We start from the raw sequence: 22,909 nt of genomic DNA, 5'->3' as shown, positions 1-22,909 counted from the left end.
AGCTGAGCGCGGCGCCGAGGCCGGGCGCGATCGTGACAGGGAAGGGGGGACACACCTCGGGGCAAGCCCGGCGCGGAGCGGCTCCTGCCCGGGGTCCTGGGGTGTCCGGGGGAGCGGGGGGAAAGGGAGGTGGGTAGGAGGGGGTGGGAGAGAGGGAGGACGGGCGGGCGCGCTGAGGACTTCGGTGGACACCGGGAGGGCAGCGGTTTGCTGATGCAAGCACCGGCTGGTTACCGGCAGCCAGTCCTGCCCCTCCCGGGCCTCCCTACTGGGGTCGGGTGTCTCGTCCCCCGGCGCTGCCCGGAGGCTCCGCGTTTAAACCTCTCGGCGGGGGTAAATCTGCAGGGCTGGAGCCCGGAAAGGGCAGAGTTAAACGCAGTTGGCGGTGGCGGAGCGAGGCCGGCCAGCTTTGTTTTGGGAAGCTGGCACGCACGTGTGTGCTGAGCCCTCCCTCCGGCTCCCGGCCCCTCCGCCTGTCAGAGCGGGCGTGCGGCTGCGGCGCGGCGGGGTTTGGCGGAGGCTGCCTCGGCTCGGAGGTCTCGGCGGCTTTCTCTCGTGGAAGCGCCGTGGTGGCTCGGACACAGCGCGGAAGACGCGCAGGCTCCGCGTCCGTGAGCCCGCCGCCCGGCAGAGCCCCCGGAGCCCCGGCTGCTCAGCCTGCCTCCCGGGCGAGACGCGGCGGCTCTCGGTGCTCTGTGTGTCCCGAGCTGCGGCAGGCGCTTCCGTGAGCTGCGGGATGTGTCGGGCTGTACGCTTCTCCGGCGTTCTCTCTAAAGCGATTCCGAAGAGCTCTGCAAAAGAAGTCGGACCGGAGCGCGGGGCGGGGGGTGGGGAGTAAAACTTCTTGCTTTCTAAACCCTCTTTTGTTCAGGGCTTGGGCTGCCGGCTAGCTTTGTGCCTTTGTTGCGCTTTCTTGCGCTGAATGCCCGTGTCCCGATGGGGCTCTGACGGATGAGATCTGGCAAAGACAAAACGCGTTATGGCCCTGCCTTTCTGTCAGGTGATGGCGATCCAGCGGCAGGGCTGGCAGGGCAGCATCTGTGCCGGCGTCCCAGGACCTGTAACTCCTTTCGGTGTGCTGCTTTAAGCCCTGGATGAGAATGTGACAAGTGCTGTGCCAAGACGGCACTGCTGTCATGCAGCAGAGCTGGACCAGCTGTGGGGCTGGTACCTGTTCTGCTCTTCAGGCTCTTCTTTGGGGGTTGTGGCAGCGTTGGCTGAACTGCTGAGATGATGCAACAACTTAAATGCATAAGTGTGATGACCCTGAGTTAGAGCCCTGCACAAATAGTTCTGCACTGCTCCATCCCTTTGTCTGTTGTTGGTGTGAGTGCCGCTCACCTGGGGGGAGATGGGAGCACCAAGGGAAGCGCCAAACACATCCTTACAAAATTATTATTAATGTCTCCTTCAGGCCTGAAATTCCTCTTGCTAGTTCTGTTAAATGCTTCGCAAACCAGAGCAAAGGAAGTGACATGAAGAGTTGAATTTCACTGCCTTGTTTGGAACTGGGTGGAAATCCTGGAGATGGATCTCTTAGGAGACTGTCTTCTAAGTGGGTTAGATGCACAGGTAAAAGTAAAGGGACTTGTGGCTTTTTTGATAAACCTGCTTCTAATTGCTATACATTTGCAAAGAGCTCTGAAATAGTGATTTAGGGTTTGTTGTGACTTTTTTGCCCTCCACCATCTTTGTCCAGCTTTGTGCTGCAACAGAGCTCAGGACTTCCTATGGAAGCTACAGAAGTCCTGCTTTAAACAGACACCAGCAACGTTTGTTTTTTAGTAAACAGTGTGAATGAATGCACTGACAGCGCATGTAGGCTTTAGGGTTAGAGGGGTGTTGAAGTGACTGTGTTGCCAAGTTTGGGACATGTCCCACGTTGAGCTGAGGGAAGAAATGGTAAGTTGAAAGGAAGGTTGGCCCTTGTAGGGAGAAGTTAATGGAAAGCTTCACAGAAATGGCTTTCCCAGCTCTTGAGTTTTGCAACTACTGGGGATTCTTATAAATCTGCCCTTGCAGTCTTGTGATTAAAAGAGCTTCTCTTCATCCATAAGTATTAGATGGGGAAGAGTGAATGAATAGAGCACACCATGAAGTTCAAACACAGTAGGCCAAATCAAAGCAGACCCCAAAGAAGCTGGCTGGCCATGGGGTAATTTGAAGGGGGTGACTTTTTTAAATTATGTCTTTTCAATTTCTATGTGCTGAGGCTGGGGATTGGCTCCCTCCTTGTGTGACCAGTTGTGGAACTGGAACCGGGTGGACTGTTACACACGTGTGAACTTTGTCTCCCTCTGGCCCAGCACTCGAGGACTTTCCACAAAGCCCTGACCTTCAGGTCTGAGTCACTTGCCTCTCTTGCCCATACAGATGGGCTGCATCTGGAGGGAGGGAGGCAGGCAGACACAGAGAAAAAGAGCTGTGCTTTATTATTGGAGAAGAAGGCATTCTCTCCTGGACAACATTCTTGTTGTGTTATAGCTGTTTCCTCAAATGTCCTTTTGTTGCAGGAGCAATGGATCGCCCCAGCTACCTGGAAGACGACTATTCTAGCCTGGATGGGCTGGACGATGACGTGTTTCACTCTGATGACTTTGGACTTGCAGGTCAGCCTGGTGAGATGACTGCAACTGGCATTTTCACACAGAACCAGTCCTACAGCTGCCTTCTGGGGAGGTTTCAACTATTTCCCCTCACACACTGCTGTGGTCCCGGTATCAGGCATCCTGAGCAGCAGGACAAGGCAACTCAAACACTCAGCCCGTCCTCTTCCAGTCAGGATGTTATGTTGCCTTGTGGAGTCACTGAAGAGCCCCGGAGACTCTTCTATGGTAAGAGCACTCCAGTGTCACCAGCTTTGCAGCAAGAAAACTCTCCCTTTAGCACTTCCCCAGTCAAGCAAGGTTTCTTTCATTAGGTTGTTTTATTAAAGGACTGAAATTATTTTGCTTTGGTCCTACTCCCTCAGAAAAGACAGCTTGTATTTTCTGATCCTTGCTTGTCCACTGCAGGAACCAGGCACTTGCTCATTGCTTCCACTGTCCTTGATATTCCCACTCTTTTTCTTTTTGGCTTTATTCTGTCACATTTTATTTTACTGCTAGGTGTTATGTGGTCACCATACCTCGTGTCCTACAATTTTCCTACATTTTTTAACTTCTAGTGCTGTCTCATCCACATAGGAAGACTCCTAGAAGTTTTCAGTGGAGAAGGGGTAATGCAAAAATTTACACTTGGTGGGACAGCTTTTAAGCTCTTTACTGAAGTTGAAGTTGCTGAATAAGTAGCACGTGCATCCAGTATTTTACTAGTAACTAATGGAACACCACTCAGCTTTGTGTATCCAATTCAGCTTTAATTCAAATCAGTCCCACTAAATGCCAGAGAACTGAGAAGAGTCTGATGGAAAAGATACAGCAACCTTTAATGGGAGACGACTCGAGGCAGAGATCTTGTAAAACTGCAAAATTGTCATTAAAAAAAAAAAAATAGGCACTTGGCTCAACAATAAACGAGCAAGAGGAACCAAGTGTAAGATCCTGCTGGCCATCTGATTATGGGAAGGAACACAGCACTCTATTTGATTGATGTAAATCTACTTAGAAGCTGAGCATGCTTATGGTACACAGTCACTGGCTGGGCTTCAGGAACTGGTCTGTTACAGAAGTAAAAAATTTAGGATTGTGTGCGGCTCTTTCCTCTGTAAAGTTATACTGAAGAGCTATCCCTTGTGCTGGAAGAACGACTCTTCTGATCTCTGTTTTGCAGGGAATGCTGGTTACCGTTTACACATTCCTCCAGCTGGCTTTGCGTTGGATCCCCACCTCCAAGAGGCACCTCAGGAAGGTCAGCGGGAAGCGCGTGCCGAGGTGCAGATTGCACGGAAGCTGCAGTGCATTGCTGACCAGTTCCACCGGCTCCACATACAGAGGGTAGGGTGTCTCTGGAGGGGAAGGTGGGGGTTTAGCTGTCGGAGTGTAGTGCTCTAGAACACCAGCTCCAGGCATCAACAAAATGGGCTGATGTCTAAGGCAGCAGGCTACCAGCAGGCAGGAGTATCCTGATGGATTTGGCTTAGACTAGGTTGCTGGCTCCTCTTAAAGATTGGCAGGTGGAGGGAAGAGAATGTGTGGGGTTGCATTTACTGCTTGGGAAGGTCACTGTTCTGTGTCAGCTGCTGCTGTTCCAGCTCTTCCAGCAAACAGGGTTGCTGAGGCTTTCTCCACGGATCTCCCCCTTGCTTTTTATTACAACTTTTATTCTTCTCCACTCTCCTCACCCTCAGTGTCTTCTCTTCTGTGGCACAAGTGGCCGTCTGTGGCTTTTATCAGCTTCTCAACTTGGAGATGACAAGAAGGCTGGAGTCTGTTCTGGCACTCCTTGTTGTCTAGAGGTAGTTGTCTGAAATGGTGAGGAGTATATTTAGATCATGCTAGACTTCTGAGCAGCTCCTCTGTCAGACAGTCCTAGCTAGTGTCTCAGACTTGTGACTAACTTCCTCACAACAAAAGACAGCTGTTAGATGCCATCAGGTCTGAAAAACCACACTCCAGAATCTTGATTTTGTTTTCTTTAAAAAAAGGAGAAAAAAAAAGCCCTGCTGTTTAAAAGAAACAAAATAAAATCAGCACCCCTAAATCCCCTGACTATTTCATCCTTGCCCTCCTTCCCCTGTTGAGTAGGGGTAAAATGGAAATCACAGCACATGCAGGGTTTGTCAGAGCTGGCAGAGGTTTGGCAGTAGGCAGCACCTCACCACTTCTGTGCAAGCCCAACAAGGAGAGTGTGTATCTGCTTGCATATGAATAAGCTGACACTTGCCGACTTCAGAGAGGGACAGAAAGATTATCTCACTCCATGTGAGCTGGTGTTCCCTTGACTGTGGGAATCTGTTGCAGTTCTTCTCAAAGGTAAGTGAGAGCGTCTCTGTCCTGGTCAGAGAACGTGGCTTGTGGCTGGGCAAAGGTTTGGTGGTCCCCTCTGTGTCATGAGGGAGATGAGGGAATTCTGGGACTTTTCATCTCCAAATAGCAGGAGGATTTAAAGAAGCTCGCACAGAAAGATTAGCCTGTAGAAATGTAGATGGAGCTATGAATGTCGTTCAGCAAACTGCAGGAATAACGAGATTTTTAAGATGCACTATGCGTGGTCGAGTGGGGTTTTCCCTGGTGCTGCCTGTTTTTGCCAGCTGTCCCCGAAGACCCCACTCTCTAGCCAGATTCTCCCAGGAAAGGGCAGGTTAACCATCTCGGCGGAGGAGCCCTGGGGTGAAGTGGTGGAACTGGTTGTAACTTGACCCCTTTCGTCTCGGGGGTGTGTGCGTGGGGAAGCGGACCTGTCTGAACTCTGTGCTTGGAAACGCATCCAGGAATGCCCACCTTAGCCGGCCCCCGCTAAAGCTGCCCCGGGGTCGGGCTCTTCGCTGCCTGCGGCCTGGGGCGAGCTGCCATCCACGGGTGCCGCCCGCGGGGGCTCCCGGTGCCACCGCGCCGAGGTCCGCAGCCGGCCCGGCCCAGGCGAGCTGCCCGCCAGCCCGGCGAGCGTGTGGGAGAGTTAGTAAACAAAGGCGTCCGCCTGCACTACCCGGCGGCGCAGCCAGCAGAGGAGGAGCTCTGCTGTCTTTGTTTGAACTGGAAGAGCAACAAGTTGTAAGGGGGAGGGGGGAGGGGGGGGAAGAGCCGTTCTACCATTAACATTTGAAAACAAAACAGAAAAGGAAAAAAAAAAAACCCAAAACCCAGACCCAAAAACTTAACCCGAGGATGGAATAGTTCAGCCAGTGGTTCTCCATGGCCTGACCCTGGGATAGGTCTTGGCGTTTGGATCTGTTCAGGGATTCTTTCTTGTTTGTCAGGAAAACTGAGTACTGAGCCACACTTTAGTGTCCAAGGCACTGTTCCCCGTGGAGTGTTTTGTTGTCATGCCCAATCCCTTCCCTCCCAGCTCTGCATGGAGGATTTCCTTTGGCTTTTGGCACCGATCTCCCGTGCAGAAGCCCCTCTGTCCTGTTTGCAGTGACTCTTCCCAGCCTGTTGCTGAAGTCTGCCCCTGGAGACACGTGAATGGTTCACAATGTATTGTGGTTTGGAAGGGGCAATCTCTGAGATGAAAAACCGGGCTGTCGTTTATCTTGCTGTGGAGCTAATCCCTGATTTGGATGCCCCATTCCAGCTTGTCTCAAGCATTTTGGTCAAAACCAACTTTCCAGAGTGGTGTATTGAATCAGATTTAGAATACCACAAAGTTAGTCACACCAGTGTGGTCTTGTGAAGTCCTGAGAGAGAGCAAGCCTGGTTTTCAGCAAGCTGTGCCTCTCTTCAGAGCTTACAAACTATCTTATCTGTGAACCTGTGAAAAGAAAACATATGTGCCCTTTCAGTGGGAGTTAGAAAAGGCTTTCAGCATTGGAGCAGTGCATTCAGCTAGCTCAAGAGTTCTCTTCTCATGGCTCTCGAATTCTGCAAGACTCTCCAGCAGTTCAGGTATGGCTCACGTTCCACTGCCACAGCAGCAAAGCTGTGTTCACACAAAGGCCACTGGTTAATGTATGTCCCTGTCTGACAGAGGAACCAAGCAGGCAATAGCTGCTGAGGTTGACATCACTGAGTTGTCACTGGACTCAGCTGCATGTATGGTCTAACCCCATCCCACACTGGGAACCCTGGAGACTCACTGTTATCTCTTCCCTGGGCTCCTGGAGCTGTATGGTATTTATTCTGTGGTTCTTGGCTATACAAAAGTTTTTTGGGTATGCATCTCATAAGAATAAGAAAGTTGGCCGCACCTATGCTTGCTTTTTGGCATGTACACTATTGTCAGGGTTTCATTTCCTATTAATACATTAAACAGAATACAGTAGTCTAAAACCTGGCTTTTTCATCCTTAGAACAGTGCTAGAGCAATAACGCAACATCCGCTAGCGCTCTGCGGCTTTCAACTCCTTAAGATGCTGAATTTATTATAGGAAGAATTTTTGAGCAGTGCTCCATGTTCCTAAGTAGCATAGCCTGCTACAGGTTGATCCAGTTTGCAAATGGCTCTGAAGAATGACATGTGAGACCTATGTGTGTTTTCTCAAGCTCCTTAGTACCTTCTGTCTGTCTGAGGCTTTGTAGCTTCTGTCAGTGTTCCTCTGTGGTGTTTTTCTTACCCTGCCCCTTGGAAAACAAAGGTAGAACCAAAGCTGTGCTTTCTGCAGAAGAACACAGTGCCTGACACCTCCTCCTTCGCTTGGAGCAAGTGTGCCTTTGCTGTGGGATCTGTGAACTGCTATGGAGAACAGAGCTGAGCTTAGGGAATCTGCTGGTTGGTCGGCTGGGATATGCTACCGGCACCTCACCTGTCCAGGCCCTGGCATGAAGTGCTTGGGCTCTGCTTCAGGTCCTGAGCGCACTTGAGTTTCCCTTCCTCAAGAAGGGGCTTCAACCTGTGCCGAAACAGTCTATTTCCCCACATGATGTGCTGATAAGACGGGGTGTGATGAGACAACCAGGGACAGAGGGAGCGGCAGCAGCGTAAAGCTGCCCCGCAGGAGCACAGGGATATACAAAAGTGGGATGGATGACACTGTATATCAGTATCACACCCCTTTGGTTTTACTTGCTCCGTTGAGACACCAGAATGCCACAGCTTTTTCCAAATAAAATAACTCTTTCTAAGCAGGCTGCAGCATTGAGGGGACTGCTTTTATCACATCTCTTCTTCATGGTGATAAGATCACTTCACAGGGGATAAAATTGTCTCTTTAAGAGCCAAGGAGTGGTAGCCTTGAACAGTTCTGGGCTCAGGTCCAAGCAGAGCCACTGACTTGCTGTATGACCTCAGACAAGTCTCTTGACCTCCTTGTGCTTCAGTCAGCCCATCTGGAAAGCTTGGTTTAAAAAAAGCTGAGCCTCAATGAGAACCAGATGCTGAATCAGAGCTGAGCTTTCTTGAGTAAATAAGTGCATTACAAACAACAACAAAGCCCCTTTCCAACACATCAGGAATCCTGCAGTTGATTTAGATATGCTGACCATGCTCAAAAAGCCTCTGTGGATCTAGCTATAGAAAACTTTGCTTCTCTAAATTCCCCAATTGGTTCAGCAAGTAACTCTCCCTGTCACTGCAATGGGCTTGAGCAGCCTCATAGCAGGGATGCCTGCATCCACACTGGCTGTGGAGGGACAGCCAGGCATGTACCTGTTTGCCTCAAGTTAATGACACTGAAAATGTCCAGAAGGAAATGTTGTTTTCCTTTGAAAGTGAAACTTGTTACATTTTGCATATTTTTTCCCCTCTGTCTCTCATGAGAGTTATCTGTGCCTCCTCTGAGACACTTCAGCTTATGCAACAGGGAGCCCCTGTCTTTCGTCAGAAACTTACCGGTGAGAGAGTAGGTGCACAGCAGTGTGTGTGCATCATTTATGCCAAACTCCATCAGGCTTTTCTCCTTTACTGAGGACACTTGGGGAATATTGTAACAGTTGCTTTTTTAACTTAGAAATGTTTGCAGGAAACTGTCCCTTACGATGACTTTATGTTTTAGGAAAAGTGTCTAGAAAAGCTTTCTAATCATGTAATGCAGAGACTCTTAAACTATCCTGCTGCTGAGCCAGGCAGCTCCATACTTTTCTTGTACGTGCAGTCTCTTTGAGACCTGGGGTAAGTGCTTTCATTCACCTGTTTCCCTGGTCAGTCAGTACAGTTCCTGTATCTTCTTGGTGGGCTAATGCCTGCTGGTCCCTCCTGCTGCTGTGTGAAGCAGTGGGTCTCTTCTTCAGCTCTGCTGTCTGTGAGTTGCCGGTTGGTGCAGGACTTGAATTTACAGCTGAGGCTGTAGAAACATGGTGAGGGAGAGACCCAGATGGAGAACTCCTGAACTGAGTGAGTCTGGTTTAAAGGGCATGGGGTAGAGTGGGTGTGAGTTGGAAAGATTGAGAGGTAAAGCAAAGTTCTCATAGGGGTCTGGAATTGTGATCCCAGGCTTGAGGAAAGGGGAGTCCCATAGGGGGAAGAGGAATTCTCACAGTCAGTGGAGTCATGATGAAATGGAGGTGTGTTTTTTGTTAGGTTTTTTTCCTGTTTTGACAAATGACAACAAAGTAAGAGGTGGACATCCCCTATGCATACAAATGACACAGCAACCTGTTGCCCCTTGCCTAGCACCTGTTCTGAAAACTGCTGCCTGTGGAGCTGATTATTTGACATTTAAGTTAACAGAAACTTGCTGGACCCTTTCACATCTGATCTGAAATTATGTTCTTTGGTATGCTAAAAAAGAAACTGAGAACAAGAACATAGTTATGCCACTGTAGAAATCCATGTTTCTCCCATATCTTGAATGTTATGTTCAGTTCTGGTTTCCCTCTTCCAAAAATGATGCAGCAGAACTGGAAAAGGTTCAGAGAAGGACAAGAAGGATAGTGAAACTTCCATATGAATAATAAATAAATATATCCGCTAGGACTGCTGAGCCTAAGAAAGACACAAAGCAAGGGGGGTAGCAATAGAAACAGAAATCAAAAGTGACATGGATAGATTAATTTCCTCCTGGTACAAGAATGAGGCAAAATCGAGTCATGCTAGTAGGAGCCAGCTCAAAGTAAATGAGGTGGTATTTCATGCTATAGGTAGCTCTGTGGAACTCCTTGCCTAGGCATATTGTGCATCCCAGCACTTTGTCTGGGTTCAAGGGGAATCAGGACAAGTTTATGGCCATTGAAGGAGATGTTAAATAAACAGAAACCAGATCTGATTTGGGAAGTCCTAAACACAAACTGGCCAGATGCTGAAAAAGTATTAGGGGGAGCTGTTGCGTGTACTTGTCTTCTGCTGTTTCTCTGGCAGCCACATAAGGCTGTTGCTGGAGCCTGGGCTATGTGAACTCTCGATGCAACAATACAGCCATCCTACATCAATGTAATCAAAAATGCAAAACTTTTGCATCAGCCTAATCTCTCCTTCCCTACGCTTCCAGCTCACTAAAGATGAAAATACATTATGGGTTTGTTTCCTCTTTAAAAAGGGGGTAACGTTAAAAAGCAAAACTTTGTGCCTAGCTCTGGTAGAGGAAGTGGGCAGAGGATAAGGGAGCGGGCAGTGCAAGCTCTGTGCAGCAGCACGCTGTGAATCCTTCACCCCACCCAACACAGGACTGCGGTGTCTTCAGGCAGTGGGGGCCGCAACCTCGACACACCAAGACTGCCCACACTGAAAGGCACAAAATAACTCTTTGGAATGGCAGAAACGAATTGTTTTGCAGTAATTCTAACATCACCTGCAGATTGCTGAGTGATTTAAATAGCGTTTGGTGCTGCTGCTGCTTCTCCTGGACAACTCTTGTAGTGTCCACAGGTTCTTCTGCACTTCCTGGGCTCTCACAGCACCATGCCGGCTGTGACAGTGGTAACATGCTCTCTGCTTGTAGTGGTGTGACAGCTGAGAAATTGCTTTTCAATTAAGTAATAATTGCGGTAATATCCCACTTCATTTTAGTGTGGGAGACTAGGAAATGCAGGTTATAACTTGTCTGAGACCATGCAGGGATTGCTGATTGGAACCCAGTTGTTCTGCTTCCAGTCCTCCGCTTAGGTTGGTTGATCTTATTAAGATACTGCCATCTCCGAGTGGGATGATGAGATGTTTGGACAGATTATTTATGGTGAGGAGCATGTGTGTTTGTATTTTACTCAATTAAATTTTATGGTGGAAAGACAGGAAAGCAAATGCCCAACTGCAGAGCCCTCCTTTGTTTCAGGGCATTGAGGAGGAATGTCCCGCTAGCCTTTTATAGTCTCTGTTTGGGTTTTTTTTTTGTTTCTCCATGGTAGCTACCCTTGCCAATGGCAAAGGAATCTTTCTGAGGACCATACCACAGCAGAAAGAATAGTGATCTAAAAATAAAAGCAGTGAGGCAACTTCTCTTAACCCCGATTATGTTTTTCCTGGTGTAATGCCTGGTGATGGGGGACTGCAGCCACCCGCTGAGGTGAGCCCCTGAAGGGCGTGTGGAGCCTGGCCGGCGAGCAGGAGCAGGCTGAGAAGGCTGTGCGTGAGAGTGGCTCTGCCGGGCAGTGTTTGCGCTGCGGCTGCTGTGTTTATATCGCTCTCTAAATTTAGCCTCTGAGTCATCAGAACTGCTGACGGAGAGGCTGCTCTGCCCACAGGCTCCAGCGCTGCACCTGCCTGCCTGCCCGCCCGCTTGCCTGCAGGCTCCCCTCGCAGCAGGGCAGTGCTGTGCCCAGGCCCCGGCCCCGCCCTGCCCCCACCCTTCCCCCGCCCTCCCCCCCCCCCCCCCCCCAACTCCCACGTCAGAATATTTTCCTGGAAAAACTTGAAGAGTATTATTTTAACCAAAACCCTGAGGTAGGCTTTAATCCCTAGGGGGTGTCTCCTGTGTACCAAGTGGTTTTGGGAGCACCTCCTGTCTTCTGGCGGTGAGGAAATCAATGCAAAGTAAAGGTCAGTCCATCCCACGGGCTGTGTGGGTTAGGTGATAAACAAGGTAAGCTGGGAAACAGCTCTGTCAGTTCACACTCGGGGTCCGAGTGAATAAACCTGCCTGTGCTTGCTGCCCGCAGCTGTGGCTGTGGGAAGGGGTGGGTGTCTTATCCTGGGTGCAGGAAGACCAGGCAAGGTCTGAGCATCTCTTCCTGCACTTTCATTCCCGCCCCCCAGCATGGGGGAAAATCTTCTTTGCACCCTATGCCTGGTATTGAGTACGGCTCTGTGGAAATGCAGGACCCTTATATACTGTATTTCTGGAAAAGAACCTGGTGTGCCCCCCACGGGTGCAGGAAGGGAAGGCTGGGGGCCTGGGAACGTGGTGGCCGGTGGTTGCCCTTCCCAGGTTGCCGTCAGCTGGCTGTTGCCATGGCGTCTGTCTGCTTCCCCTTCCTGCCCGCTCTGGAGAGGAAGGCGCGAGTGGCTGCATGTTTGTTTTTGAACTACAAGAAAGTTGAGAAAGGGCTCACCTGCACAGCTGTGCCTGCAGCAGGTTTCGGCAACAAATGTCACCAGTTGCTGCTTGGGCCAGTGCCTCGGTGGGGGGTCAGTGCCGTCCCCCTTGCTTGGGCTGGGCAGCCCATAAATGGGTTTTGAGGGGCTCCTGCACCCTGCATCCCTCCTGCTGCGCCCACTCCTGTACATCCTCTCTCTCTAAACACGCGTGTTGTTTATCTTGCTTCGCAAAGCCTGACAGAGGCTTTGAGAAAGGAAGCAGTACTTGAGGTGACGCCTCCCTCTACCACAAGTTTAGTCCCATATAAGAGAGCTGAGGGGTTTGCAGGCCAGAAGAATGCAGGTTCCTAAGGAAGATCCTCGTCCTCATCTGTTGTCACTATGAGAAACTGTGCTGCTAAGTTCCTCTTTTGATTTTTCTCTGTTATTGTCTCCTTTTTTTTTTCTCTGCTGCTTTTACACTTGCATTATTATTCGGTCATTAGGAATCACAGCTGGAAAGATTTGTATTTGACTTCCATTGGTCTGTATTTCTCTCTCCAGCCAGGGACACCTTCGGTAACCTCTGTTGCCTTGGGGACTGTGACTTTCTAGTCTTTCTAAGCTAAAGCATATTTCGTGGTAGCACAATATGCCTCCAGCCACCTGGCAGCCAAAACAGCCTTCAGCGATGAGTCAGCAACTGCCCCTGGTGTGCAAGTATTTTTGTTTTCAGTGAATAAATAAAATCCCAACAACTTATTGCTAATGCGTGCATTAGTCATTAAAGGAAGAATGATGTTTTTATGTGCACATATGCCATTATTCTTCTTTTGCTATAATAGTGTCATTTATGGCTGTATGTTAATCCCTCTAGTTAAGATGGGATCAGAATTTGACCCTTAACCATCTGGAAGCCATGAAGCAAAGTCAGAAGCTGCCCATGAGATAAAGAGGGTAGACAGGTGTACCCTTCTGTATATGTGATAGGAATGTACCAGACCCATATAGGACACATGTATATGATGAACATATTCTTGGGATTTTTTTAAGGAGCATGTTAATGGCATGTATGAAAAATGAATCCTATTTGTCTGTTAAACATTTACCCTCAGGTGTTCAAAAACATGTGTCAGAGGGACAATATTTTTTTAATGTGTATTAACCTGTAGTGATACTCCCTTGATTACCCTGTACAAGGGCTCAGTAGGAGTAAAAAGCTTTTGCTTTTGCCTTCTGAGGTGCTCTTGAACAGATACATAGCTGTATGCTTACAGTGTGGAACATGCATTAGGATTATTAATTAGAGGGAGGGAATAAACATCGTGTCAATCCTGTCCCTCTTTCATTTGCTTCCAGTAAAAGTCTCGCTGCTTTTCTGTGCGTGTTTACCAGTATTCTGGCTTCTAGTTCAGCACAGTTCATGGGACAGGCTTCACTAATGCACTGTTGCTGCAGAGGACGCTTTTCCTGTAAAATGGCCTTTCCCTGTGACTCACTGAAGCATTCACGCTAACGCCTCAGACAGACGGTCTCTTAAGGATATCCCCTTTAAAAAGCAGCAGCTGCAATAGGAAACGGTTTTATGTGTTTCCAGCTTTGTGTTGACTTGCTGTATTCACAAGTCTAATCTTCTTTAGTTACAGTTAGAGTAGAGGGCAAAAGAGGTTTCTTTCCATCTTAGGAAAGGAGCTTCTACATAGAATCATAGAATCGTAGGGTTTGGAAGGGACCTCAAGAGATCATTGGGTCCAACCCTCCCTGCCAAAGCAGCTCCCTAGGGCAGGTTGCACAGGTAGGTGACATGTTCATTGCGTTGCTACCACACGGAGGTGGCGAAGTTTTCATCCAGGATACTCTGTGCAGTAGGGACTCGGAGGATAGAATTGTCTTTGTGAGGGAAGATCAGCCTAGTGAAGAAAATTCTAAACCTGTGCCACAATAGTTATGTGTCTTAGAAGACTGTAAGAATTGACTTGAAATGTATTGCATCTGAAAAAAATTAAATGCCAAATTCATGGAGTCACTCTCCTGGGTTTTCTGTCCTTCCTGGCAGCTAAATTATACCACAGCAAAAAACCCTCAGCCCTGAAATATTTGAATATTTTGGTCTTGGCAGAGGCATAGCTGGGGAAAAGCTACTGAAACTTGTGAAAATGACATTTTTTTAGGCTGGCACAGTCCTTTCCATAAATTTTCTCTATCTGTATTGGAAAGAATATCTGCTGTTTCCATTCTGTGGCTCCTGTCCCATGCTGAATTAGTGCCACAGAGAGCAGATCAGCCCCGAAGTGAATCCTAACTCTGTAACCCCCATTAGCTAGCCTTGCCACTGAAGGAAACAGTCCCAGCTTGCTCCACTTCTCAGGTCACCTTTCTGTTGTGCTGGCACAAGCATCACCTTGACTACCTGCTACTATGGATCAGATGACCTGATGGATCAGGATGACTTGATCAATACTTCAAAGCAAGTTCTTTGCCACATGAATTCTGGCCATGACCATTGACCTGCTCTAGTTCACTTTGCTGTCCTGGTGTGGGGAGAGGACAGTGTGAGCGGGCCGCTGCAGTCCACAAGGCAGTGAAAGTGCGTGTGGGACTACACCACCCTGGAAGGAAATGCTGGATAATACGGACCCAGGGAAACACAAGGCCTTGGTCTAGGAATAAAACCTGGAAAGCTGCCCTCAGCCCAGTGCTCTATTTTTTTCACTTCCAAACAAAATGAATGGTGTCAATGTCCTTCATAAAGTGATTTGAGATCTTATGCTCTTTAGAAGCGGGGGAACAAGAACAAAGTAATTACTATTCTGCTCTTGCATGGAAATCTCCTTGAGTGTGTAAGGCAAATAGTGGGAATCATTTTTAATTTGAGAAAGAAAAAAATGCTGTACCAAAAAAGTGGCTTCAAGAGGCAGTGAGATAAACACAATAGAATATAAGCTTAAAAAACCCCAAACTTTGTATCACTATTTATGATATCACATCCCACTGGTTCTCTTGCAAGTCTGTAACCCTGCAGGTTACAGGTCCTGCTCTAAAACTCTCATTTACCAAATCAAAACAAATCCAATACCTTCTTCAAAAAGCTCCACCCCCTAAAAAGAAAGGGAGGAAGATAAGCCCAATCCTTCTGCTCTTTTTCCCTGAATATGGCATCATTTACCTACCACTACAAAGAACAAGCAATTCTTTTCTTCTGAGGAGACATGTAAAACTTGAGGAGATAGAATGTTTAGAAACCTGTTATGGTGTGTGAGAGGCACAAAGCGGCCTCCTACGTGAAGCAGAACATTGATACAGGGATTCCTACATGTGTTTGTCCACCTGACAGTGTGTAGTAGTTGAAATCACATGTGCTGGATCAGCACACCTCCTCTTGTCAGCACCCAAATTAACCTGCTTTATAAAATTGAATGAGTTTCTGTTGAAGTGGGTCCAACAGTGAAGCTGAGATGTATTTCAAGTCTAGGACTTTAATAACAATATTTAAATACCCTTTTGCATTTCCAATACTAAGTCTCTATAAGACACTCCTTATCCTTCTTGGCTGCCAATAGAGTAAAACCTACCAAAGCAAACTGTCTTCAGAGCACCTATACAGTATGCTTGTCCATCGTGCTCTCCTAACATGTATTTCCCTACTTTGGAAACTGCAGAAGATGACGTGGTGCTTACATGCTGCTTTGTTGACATGCTACCCTGATGATCTCTGTTTAAGGAGCAGTTCGCTTAAAGTGTGATAGCTTGGTAAAAAAAAAAAAGGGATCTGATGTCACTGGGACACTGTGGTCCCACATATGTGTTTGAACAGGTTTGGATGTGGCTCTAAGGAGGAAAGTGAGAAGAATCTCTGGGGGTTTGATGAGGAAGGACAAGGCTGGTCACATCAAGAGGCAAGTAGCCAAAGAAGAAGCATCTTGATTTTGAGACCAAATTAGGTTTTATTAATCCAGCCCTAGAGGATAGGTTATAAAAGATTGTTTTCACCTGTAATTCTAGCAATGTCTGGACAACCAGCCTGGACTGAACTCAGGGCTGGTTACTTTGAATTAACGATACCAGGTTCTGGAGTCACTGTCTGTGGGTTGTGCTCTAAACACAGTGGTGTTGACAAGTGTGAGAGGATCTGTGTGCGCTCTTCTAAATCCAGGAGACAACTATGAAGTCTAGAGGGCAAGAAGAGTGACCCACTGCTAAGATGCGAGATGAGCACCGTTTTTCTGAAGCCTGTTTTGTGTGTGTTTGTGTTTCAAACAGCACAGATCTACTCAGGCTGAAGCGCGAACATAGTTCAGTGACTGACTGGGAAGGCTTTGAAGAGCTGTCTATTGACACGTCTCCAATACACCAACTCTGCTTGCAACTCTCTTGTATTTGTAATGACGTAAAGAATGCCTTGCAACCGTGTTGTTCTGCCCTGTTGGGCTAATCTGAGTTGAAACATCTTGTTCATATAATGTGCTTCAGTGCTCTTTTATGAACTCCTGTGTACTGAGGCAAAGTTGTTGGAAGCCAGTCTTCTGTTTCCTCGTCCGGGCTGGGGGGTGGGGGGAGAGGATGGATTGGGGCTGGTTTGTTTTGTTTTCCAGAAATGATCAGTCCTGCTTAGCAAATATGGAATTCTGGATGAGAAAACAAAGAGTGACTTCTAATAGAGGGTCGGTTATTGAGGTGAAATAGTATCCCAGGCTGGGCAATGTAAAGAGAAACCCACCTGTTTGTATGAGATGCCATTAAAGTGCAGGAAGGTGGGGGTATAATCGGAGCCACTTTTGCTGGGGTGATTACATATAACAAAAGAAGGAACAGTGTCCTTGCCCCGAAGCTGCATTATATAGTCTGGTGTCCCCCTGAAACTCAACTCCCATGTTTCTTCCTTGACAATGGGACCTGAAATAACCTCTTGGTTTTGGTTTTTTGTGTGTTTTCAAGTATGTTCTTGCTTAAGGTTTAATTGGCTCCAGTCAGTAGGAAAGGGCTCCAAGGCTGATTATTTATGGCTTACTGTCAAAAGTGGCTATAAAAAGGGCAGTATTATCTTGGAGATGCTGGGAAGGAAAATGTGGTGGGGGGAGGGTGGGGGAGTGTGTGTGTGCACGAATGTGTTTTCTTGTACTAGATGAAATCAGAGTTTTGCTGTCTCAGCAGTGTGGTTTAAATTGAAGATTAACCCTTTGACCTTCACGGTGTCAAATCACTTACAGATGGATCACCAGTTATATTTTTTTCTTTTTTTTTACTTTTGGGGTGAAGGGGGGATTTTTTTTTTTTTTTAAAAAAAAAAGGTTGTTTGTTCATGCAGCTGGGGCTTTTGAAAGGCTCAGAAGCCAATCTGATTAAAAACAGCACTTGGCTAAACTCTGCAAAATCCTACAAGCAAAAAAAAAAGTTTAATCCTCTTGTGCACAATGCATAAAGGGTCTGCTCTTTTCCTTTTGTAATGTTAGAGCTACAATTATTTCTGGAGAACTTATCATTTCACTCTCTCCCCTCATCCCTTGCTGCACCCCCTTGTTATGCTGATGGGATTAAAGTGTCTGCTCTTGAAAAGTGTAACTAAGTTGTTATTGGAAAAGAGAAGTGGTATGTTGCAATTTTAGAAATATAAATAACCTTGTTTCAACTGTTCTCCTCTACAGCATCAGCAGAACAGAAATCAAGTGTGGTGGCAGCTTTTTCTCTTCCTACACAACTTGGCCTTAAACGCGGAGGCGAACAGGAACCACACTGGGCAGAGGTGAGCTTCGCCTGCCTGTTTCAGGCCGCATCCAGTCTGCAGGGAGCACTGAACAAACACTGGTTCGGGGGCGAGACATTGCACACCGCCGGCCGGATGTGAGGACTCTGACCTTCTGATACTCGTCTTCAAGTCTGGGGGGTTTTTACGGACTCTTCTTTGCTGCTGCCTGTCTCGCGAGGCGGGCAGCTCTTGTCCAACACTGTCGAAGGAAAGCCAGAATGTGGGTGTGTGTGGTAAAGCTTGCTGCTGGTTCCCCGCGCCAGTGACCTCTGTGCAAGGGAGGCAGGTATTAGGCTGACGGCTTCCTCTGCCCTGCATGTTAGTCAGTGGTAGAGAGCAGGAGTGTCATTTTGGCTGCTAGTTAAAAACGATGTCTGGGATTGATGACTCTAAACATACTTTGGGTATCTTCCAGAGCAGAGATGCTTGATTCCTCCACAAAGAAAGTTATTTTTAGCAGTGAAAACATTCAAGTAGCTTATATCCAGCAGGTTGCTTGCTTTGCATGGGTTGCTGTTGATTTCCATGCACCCTGTGTGAGAGAAAATCGCAAAGAAATCTGATCTCTTCAGTCTTTCCATTGGGCACCAGTTACAGCTCTCTCACATGAAGTTGTGCGTTGTCATTGCCATCAATAGACAAAATCATTTCGAGTGGAACAGTCTTAAAATTAAACCAGTTTGCTGGTGGCTGTTAGTTTCTGCAACCATTTGCTTCCAGTTCAGTGTTCACAGTGCCCGTGAGCCAGCATGAAGCCAAAACCCATGGAATATGACACAAGCATCATTCTTTTACAATGCTGATGTATATGTTTTTATTACGTTTATGATGGGTGTTTGTTTTGTTTGTTTTTCTTTTCTCTTACTGTAATGTGGTTGGTCAGGAAGGATTAGGTCCCAGGCATCTGATTGCTTTGCTTCAGGATTTGACAGGAACATTAACTAGCAACTATTCTGACATGTACACTGTACAAGCAGTCTGTTCATTACTTTAGTATGTAATATTTGCAGGCTGCTGTAAGCATGTATTGACTAGCAGCAGTAACATTGCTTCAGGAGGGATCTTCTAACAGTTCCTGGTTTGTATGCACTCAGAAGTTTGTCCATATGACTGACACTATTGGACCAGCACAGGGAAATTACCCTACCAAAAGGAAGTAGCCTTAAGTATTGAGGGTACTTCTCTGTAGCCTTAAGTATCAATAGTTTGCAAACCCGGTGACAAACAGGGCAAAACACGGACAGAAAAGCAATACAGACTTTATTTCATTCGTTCCATTTCCATGTTGCCACTGCACCTTGTTGTAGGTCTCTAATGACACAGCCAGCGTGAGGAAGAGAATTGCTCTTCAGTCCTGTTACAAACATCGACTTCAGGTGTTCAGGAATTCTTCTGCTCTTGGTCCACTCTGAAAAAAAAGCATTCTGTATGGGAAGAGCAGTTTACTTGCACAGACGCTTTGTCCTCCATCCCTCTCTGCATATCCTTCTCTAATTCATGCTTTCTCTGGTATTTGTATAATCTCATCATTGCACTGTAGTGTCTGGTAACAATTTGCTGAACACGGTTAAATTCGGACTCTCTCTCCCTCTCTCCTAGTCCTGCTCTCTTGATTTACATCCTGCTTTACTGTGGCAAAATGTGCTTTAGCTCCCTGAAAGAGGTCCCCAAGCTTTTTTCACTTTCATATATTCACAGTCACTCTCTTTCAACCTAAGGAGCGTTTATATGAGAAAAGCTTTTTTTTTTCCCCCCCTCCTCTTAGGTTGTTTTTCTAGCTAGGGCTAGAGTAACATGTTTGTCCGTGATGGTTAATAATTCTGTAAATGAATCTCAAGTAATATTTTGGGGGGGTGGGTTTTATGGAGAGGGTGGGTGGGGTTTTTTTCTAGGAGGGTTGATCGGTTTTGTGTTGTTTCTTTAAGCATGTGCACTACAGAGTTACCCAGAGGGATACAAATGATACCTGTTGCTGACTATGCTGCAGCAGTATGGGAAGCCACCTTCTGCCCATGTTGACAGAGATGAGGCTTTCTATACCTTGCTTTGCAAAGTCTGCTTGGAATAAACGCTGGTCATCAGTGAACAAGGACAAATAGGGGGGGGGGGGGGAAAGCCTGAGGTATAGTGCAAGCACAGACTGAATCAGGGACCCCTGAAAAAGTGTCTGTTAAGGAGAAGACTCTTAAATCAGCAGCTGTTCAAGAGGCAGGAGTTGCAGAGCAGAGGCTCTGGAAGCAATGCAGCAATGCTGCCTGCCCACACAGCATGCTCTAGGATGTGACACTTGCGTTTTCCCACTGGTTGCCAGGACATCTTTATCAGGCACAGTCAAAGCGACATAATAACAGCTCTGTAAGCTAGGAAAAATTCAGCAAGTGCACCTGACACTCACATGGTGAGCTTTCCCCCTTCTCCTCTGCCTTGACTTGACTGCTAGAGAGGCCAATAAGGCCTTTTAGCTGGATGTGTAAGCTGCAAAGATGGACCTGGTACTGGCGCTTTCCAGTCTTGCGACCCAACCTGTTTATCTAGGGTAAGACTCTTCATAATGTCGAGAAACAAGTATCTGAAACTGTTCTTCAGTCCCACTGCCTGCCTTGATAGAGTCATTTGGCTCAGGGAAAGACACATCTTTGCCAGTCTGAATTTCCCACTATAACAACAGACTTGTCAAAATTGGTCATGCCAGGCTTGCAAGTTAAAGTCTACGTGAACAACAATACTTCATTGGAGACATAGGGCTAGTGTTAGACAAAGGCTGGCTTCCTGCAATATGCATGTTGGTCACTGGTGCCAGAGATTTACAACCACTGATAATATATTTTAATTATATTCCATATCAGCATATCTTGGAGAAAGGAAATGTGCTCTGTCAACCCAAAAGTCTTATTTTGCTTCATGTAGATTTGGAGGAGCAGGCTGGTTATTCACTTGGGGAAACACAGCTACTTCACTCTGGAGAAAACAGTGGCATGGTTTCACATGTTGATCAACGAGTACACGGATGCACAGCACATCCATGTATTTGTCACCTGTTTCATGTTAGTAAGGCCCCTTCAGCTTGCAGTGAGGAGATCTTTCCTGCAGAGTAGCTGCTGCAGTGTGGCCAAGGACATAATGTTGATTGTTTGGGGAAACAGTTCCAAGGAACATGGTTTGAGTTCTGTTGGTGAAGGAGTATGCTTGTGGTTTTAGGTGTTAGTTTGTCTTGGTGAAAGGAATAGGACACTGTTTTTCTCTCTGTGTTGTAAAACTACAGCCTAACAATGTTGAAAGAATAGTCAGATCTTTCACCTAAAACAAATTCCCATTTTTGATAAGCAGTTCCTAAGAGCTTGAGCTGTAGCTGATGGAACCAACAGCACTGGAGAGTATCTTGGTGTCCTTCCCAACATCTCCAAAACAACTTAATGCCTCACTTCTTCCTATCCCTTCCCAACTTCCCACCCTTTCAGTTGCCTTAGTAACCTGCCCATCCCTGGACCCAGCAAGCCTGGTGCTAGTAGGGAATAATTTTACTTTTGTTTCCTGCAATTCTTGAAAGCTGAGCCAGTAATCACAAAGTGACTGCCCAGGGATAGCTGCAAACTGCCATAAATTTGATACAACAGAGGCAGGGGAGATGAATTTGCATGGGAGGGGTTGCCTTGGATCTGTGTGTGGGACTGCAGTCCTCTCCCAAGGTGCTGGTAATCCCTGGTAGCACTGAATTCCTCCATAACTGATCACATATCTCAGTTTAAATAGCTGGTTGTTGTTAAATGCTTGTTGATTAAAGTCTCATTGGAAGAGTCCTAGAAGAAACTTTCCTTATCAACCTCTGCTGTGGGGCTGGGTAGAAACAAGGGAAAATAGGCAACCCAATCCTTCTTGATGTAGAAAGGGTGATTACAAAGACATCTTTCTTCCTACTGTCTCTTTATTTGGTCCCCTCAAGCCTGGATTAAAGGTATAGGAGATGTGTGCGTGTGAGATTACTAGAGTCCCAGAGTTGCTCCATAGCAGCCACTGTATCCAAGATTGAACTTCATTCAGTGCAGGGCTTCACACTCTTCTGGGAAACTGCAAATTCTGCCCATTAGTAGCCTAGGGAGAAGGGTTGGTTGTGGTTTTGGTTTTTATTTTAAGAAAAAGCAATTATTTGAGGCAGTTGTTGCAATGTGACCCCATCAACTCTACAAGGAATTCCAGCCTTCTGCTGCTGGTTCTGACACCATATCTCTGCTGAAGCTGTGGGAATGGTGAGACTGTGACATGTTGAATGGTGTGCTATTGAAGGTATTTTTAAAGGGAAAAATAGGGAGAGTGCTCAGCATATGTGCTAAGATCAAAGGAGAATGCAGATATGTGGAGGTCTTGCCTTGTTTTCCCAGCAATATTTACTGCGGTCTTGTACGTAAAAGGATGGTGGGATGCCCGTTCACATTCATGGACCAAGGACTATCGAGTACTGGCACAATTTGATAACAGAGGTGTTTAATAATGACCTTCAAAAGAGTCCGTTTTTCAAACTAGCATTTGCGATCGTTTGCAAAAATGCCTACCTGTTGCCTTTGACTGTTTTAGCAAGAAGAAATACCTCAAGGAATTGATAAAAGATCTAGGACAATCTTTTACAGTTCCTAAAGACTTCAGTGGTCTCTGTTTCTTTGGTTTGCATGTGTTCACACAGGTGTTACACAGCTCAGTGCTTCTCCACCAGGAAAAGCAAAAGACCAAACACAACAAATGCACTGGAATGTAATTGTGTGTGTCTGTGTGCCTCTGTGTGTGTGTGTGTGTGTGTGTCTTTTTAAACTGAATGCAGTCTGACATCCCCTACCCCTTCCTTTCTTCCACGTGCCTCACCTTCCCCCTTAGCCGCAGAAAGGAGGGTCTCTTCCCGCGAATCCCATGCTGGAAGTTGGTTTCTGGGAAGCGAAACCTAATGTCTGTGGGCTGTTTTTTAAAGCCATGTTTCAGTTCTGTCTTCAGACTCTTTGCTGCCTTTGGGGAATGGAGGGGTGGGATGGGTAGATTCTTCAACTGTTTTTAAAATCTATTACGGAAATTTTGCATGTATAAAGTTATTCTTAAATCTAAAGGAGTCTCCCCGATTTGTGGACACAGCTCCAGGAGAGCATCATCACAGATTCCTCAGCTCCAGTTTTGATGAGGCTATTCTGAAAGGAAAATTAGATGACAAAAGAGAGAGAGAGAGACTGGTGTGATGGAAGGACGACATTATCAGTCTCTCCTTAA

At 46.9% G+C, this 22,909-nt stretch overlaps 1 protein-coding gene across 2 annotated transcripts; it reads left to right on the top strand.

Moving 5' to 3' along the window:
* Positions 1-2,518: 2,518 nt before the first annotated feature.
* Positions 2,519-17,666, top strand: BMF (Bcl2 modifying factor; the record flags this gene model as incomplete). 2 transcript variants are annotated; one of them, XM_084264009.1, is made up of 3 exons in its annotated part: positions 2,519-2,609; positions 3,772-3,935; positions 17,565-17,666. In XM_084264009.1, 3 exons carry the CDS (start codon positions 2,519-2,521, stop codon positions 17,664-17,666), a joined length of 357 nt encoding a protein of 118 aa, XP_084120135.1. The 2 variants fall into 2 exon arrangements, with proteins under 2 accessions (XP_084120135.1, XP_084120134.1); XM_084264008.1 differs by having other exon boundaries at positions 2,519-2,834.
* Between the last annotated feature and the right edge of the window lie 5,243 nt (positions 17,667-22,909).

The sequence above is a fragment of the Gallinula chloropus genome (genome assembly GCF_964237585.1).
Source record: "Gallinula chloropus genome assembly, chromosome: 4".
Classification (NCBI taxonomy): Eukaryota; Metazoa; Chordata; class Aves; order Gruiformes; family Rallidae; genus Gallinula; species Gallinula chloropus.
This window is presented reverse-complemented; position numbering and strand designations above follow the sequence as displayed.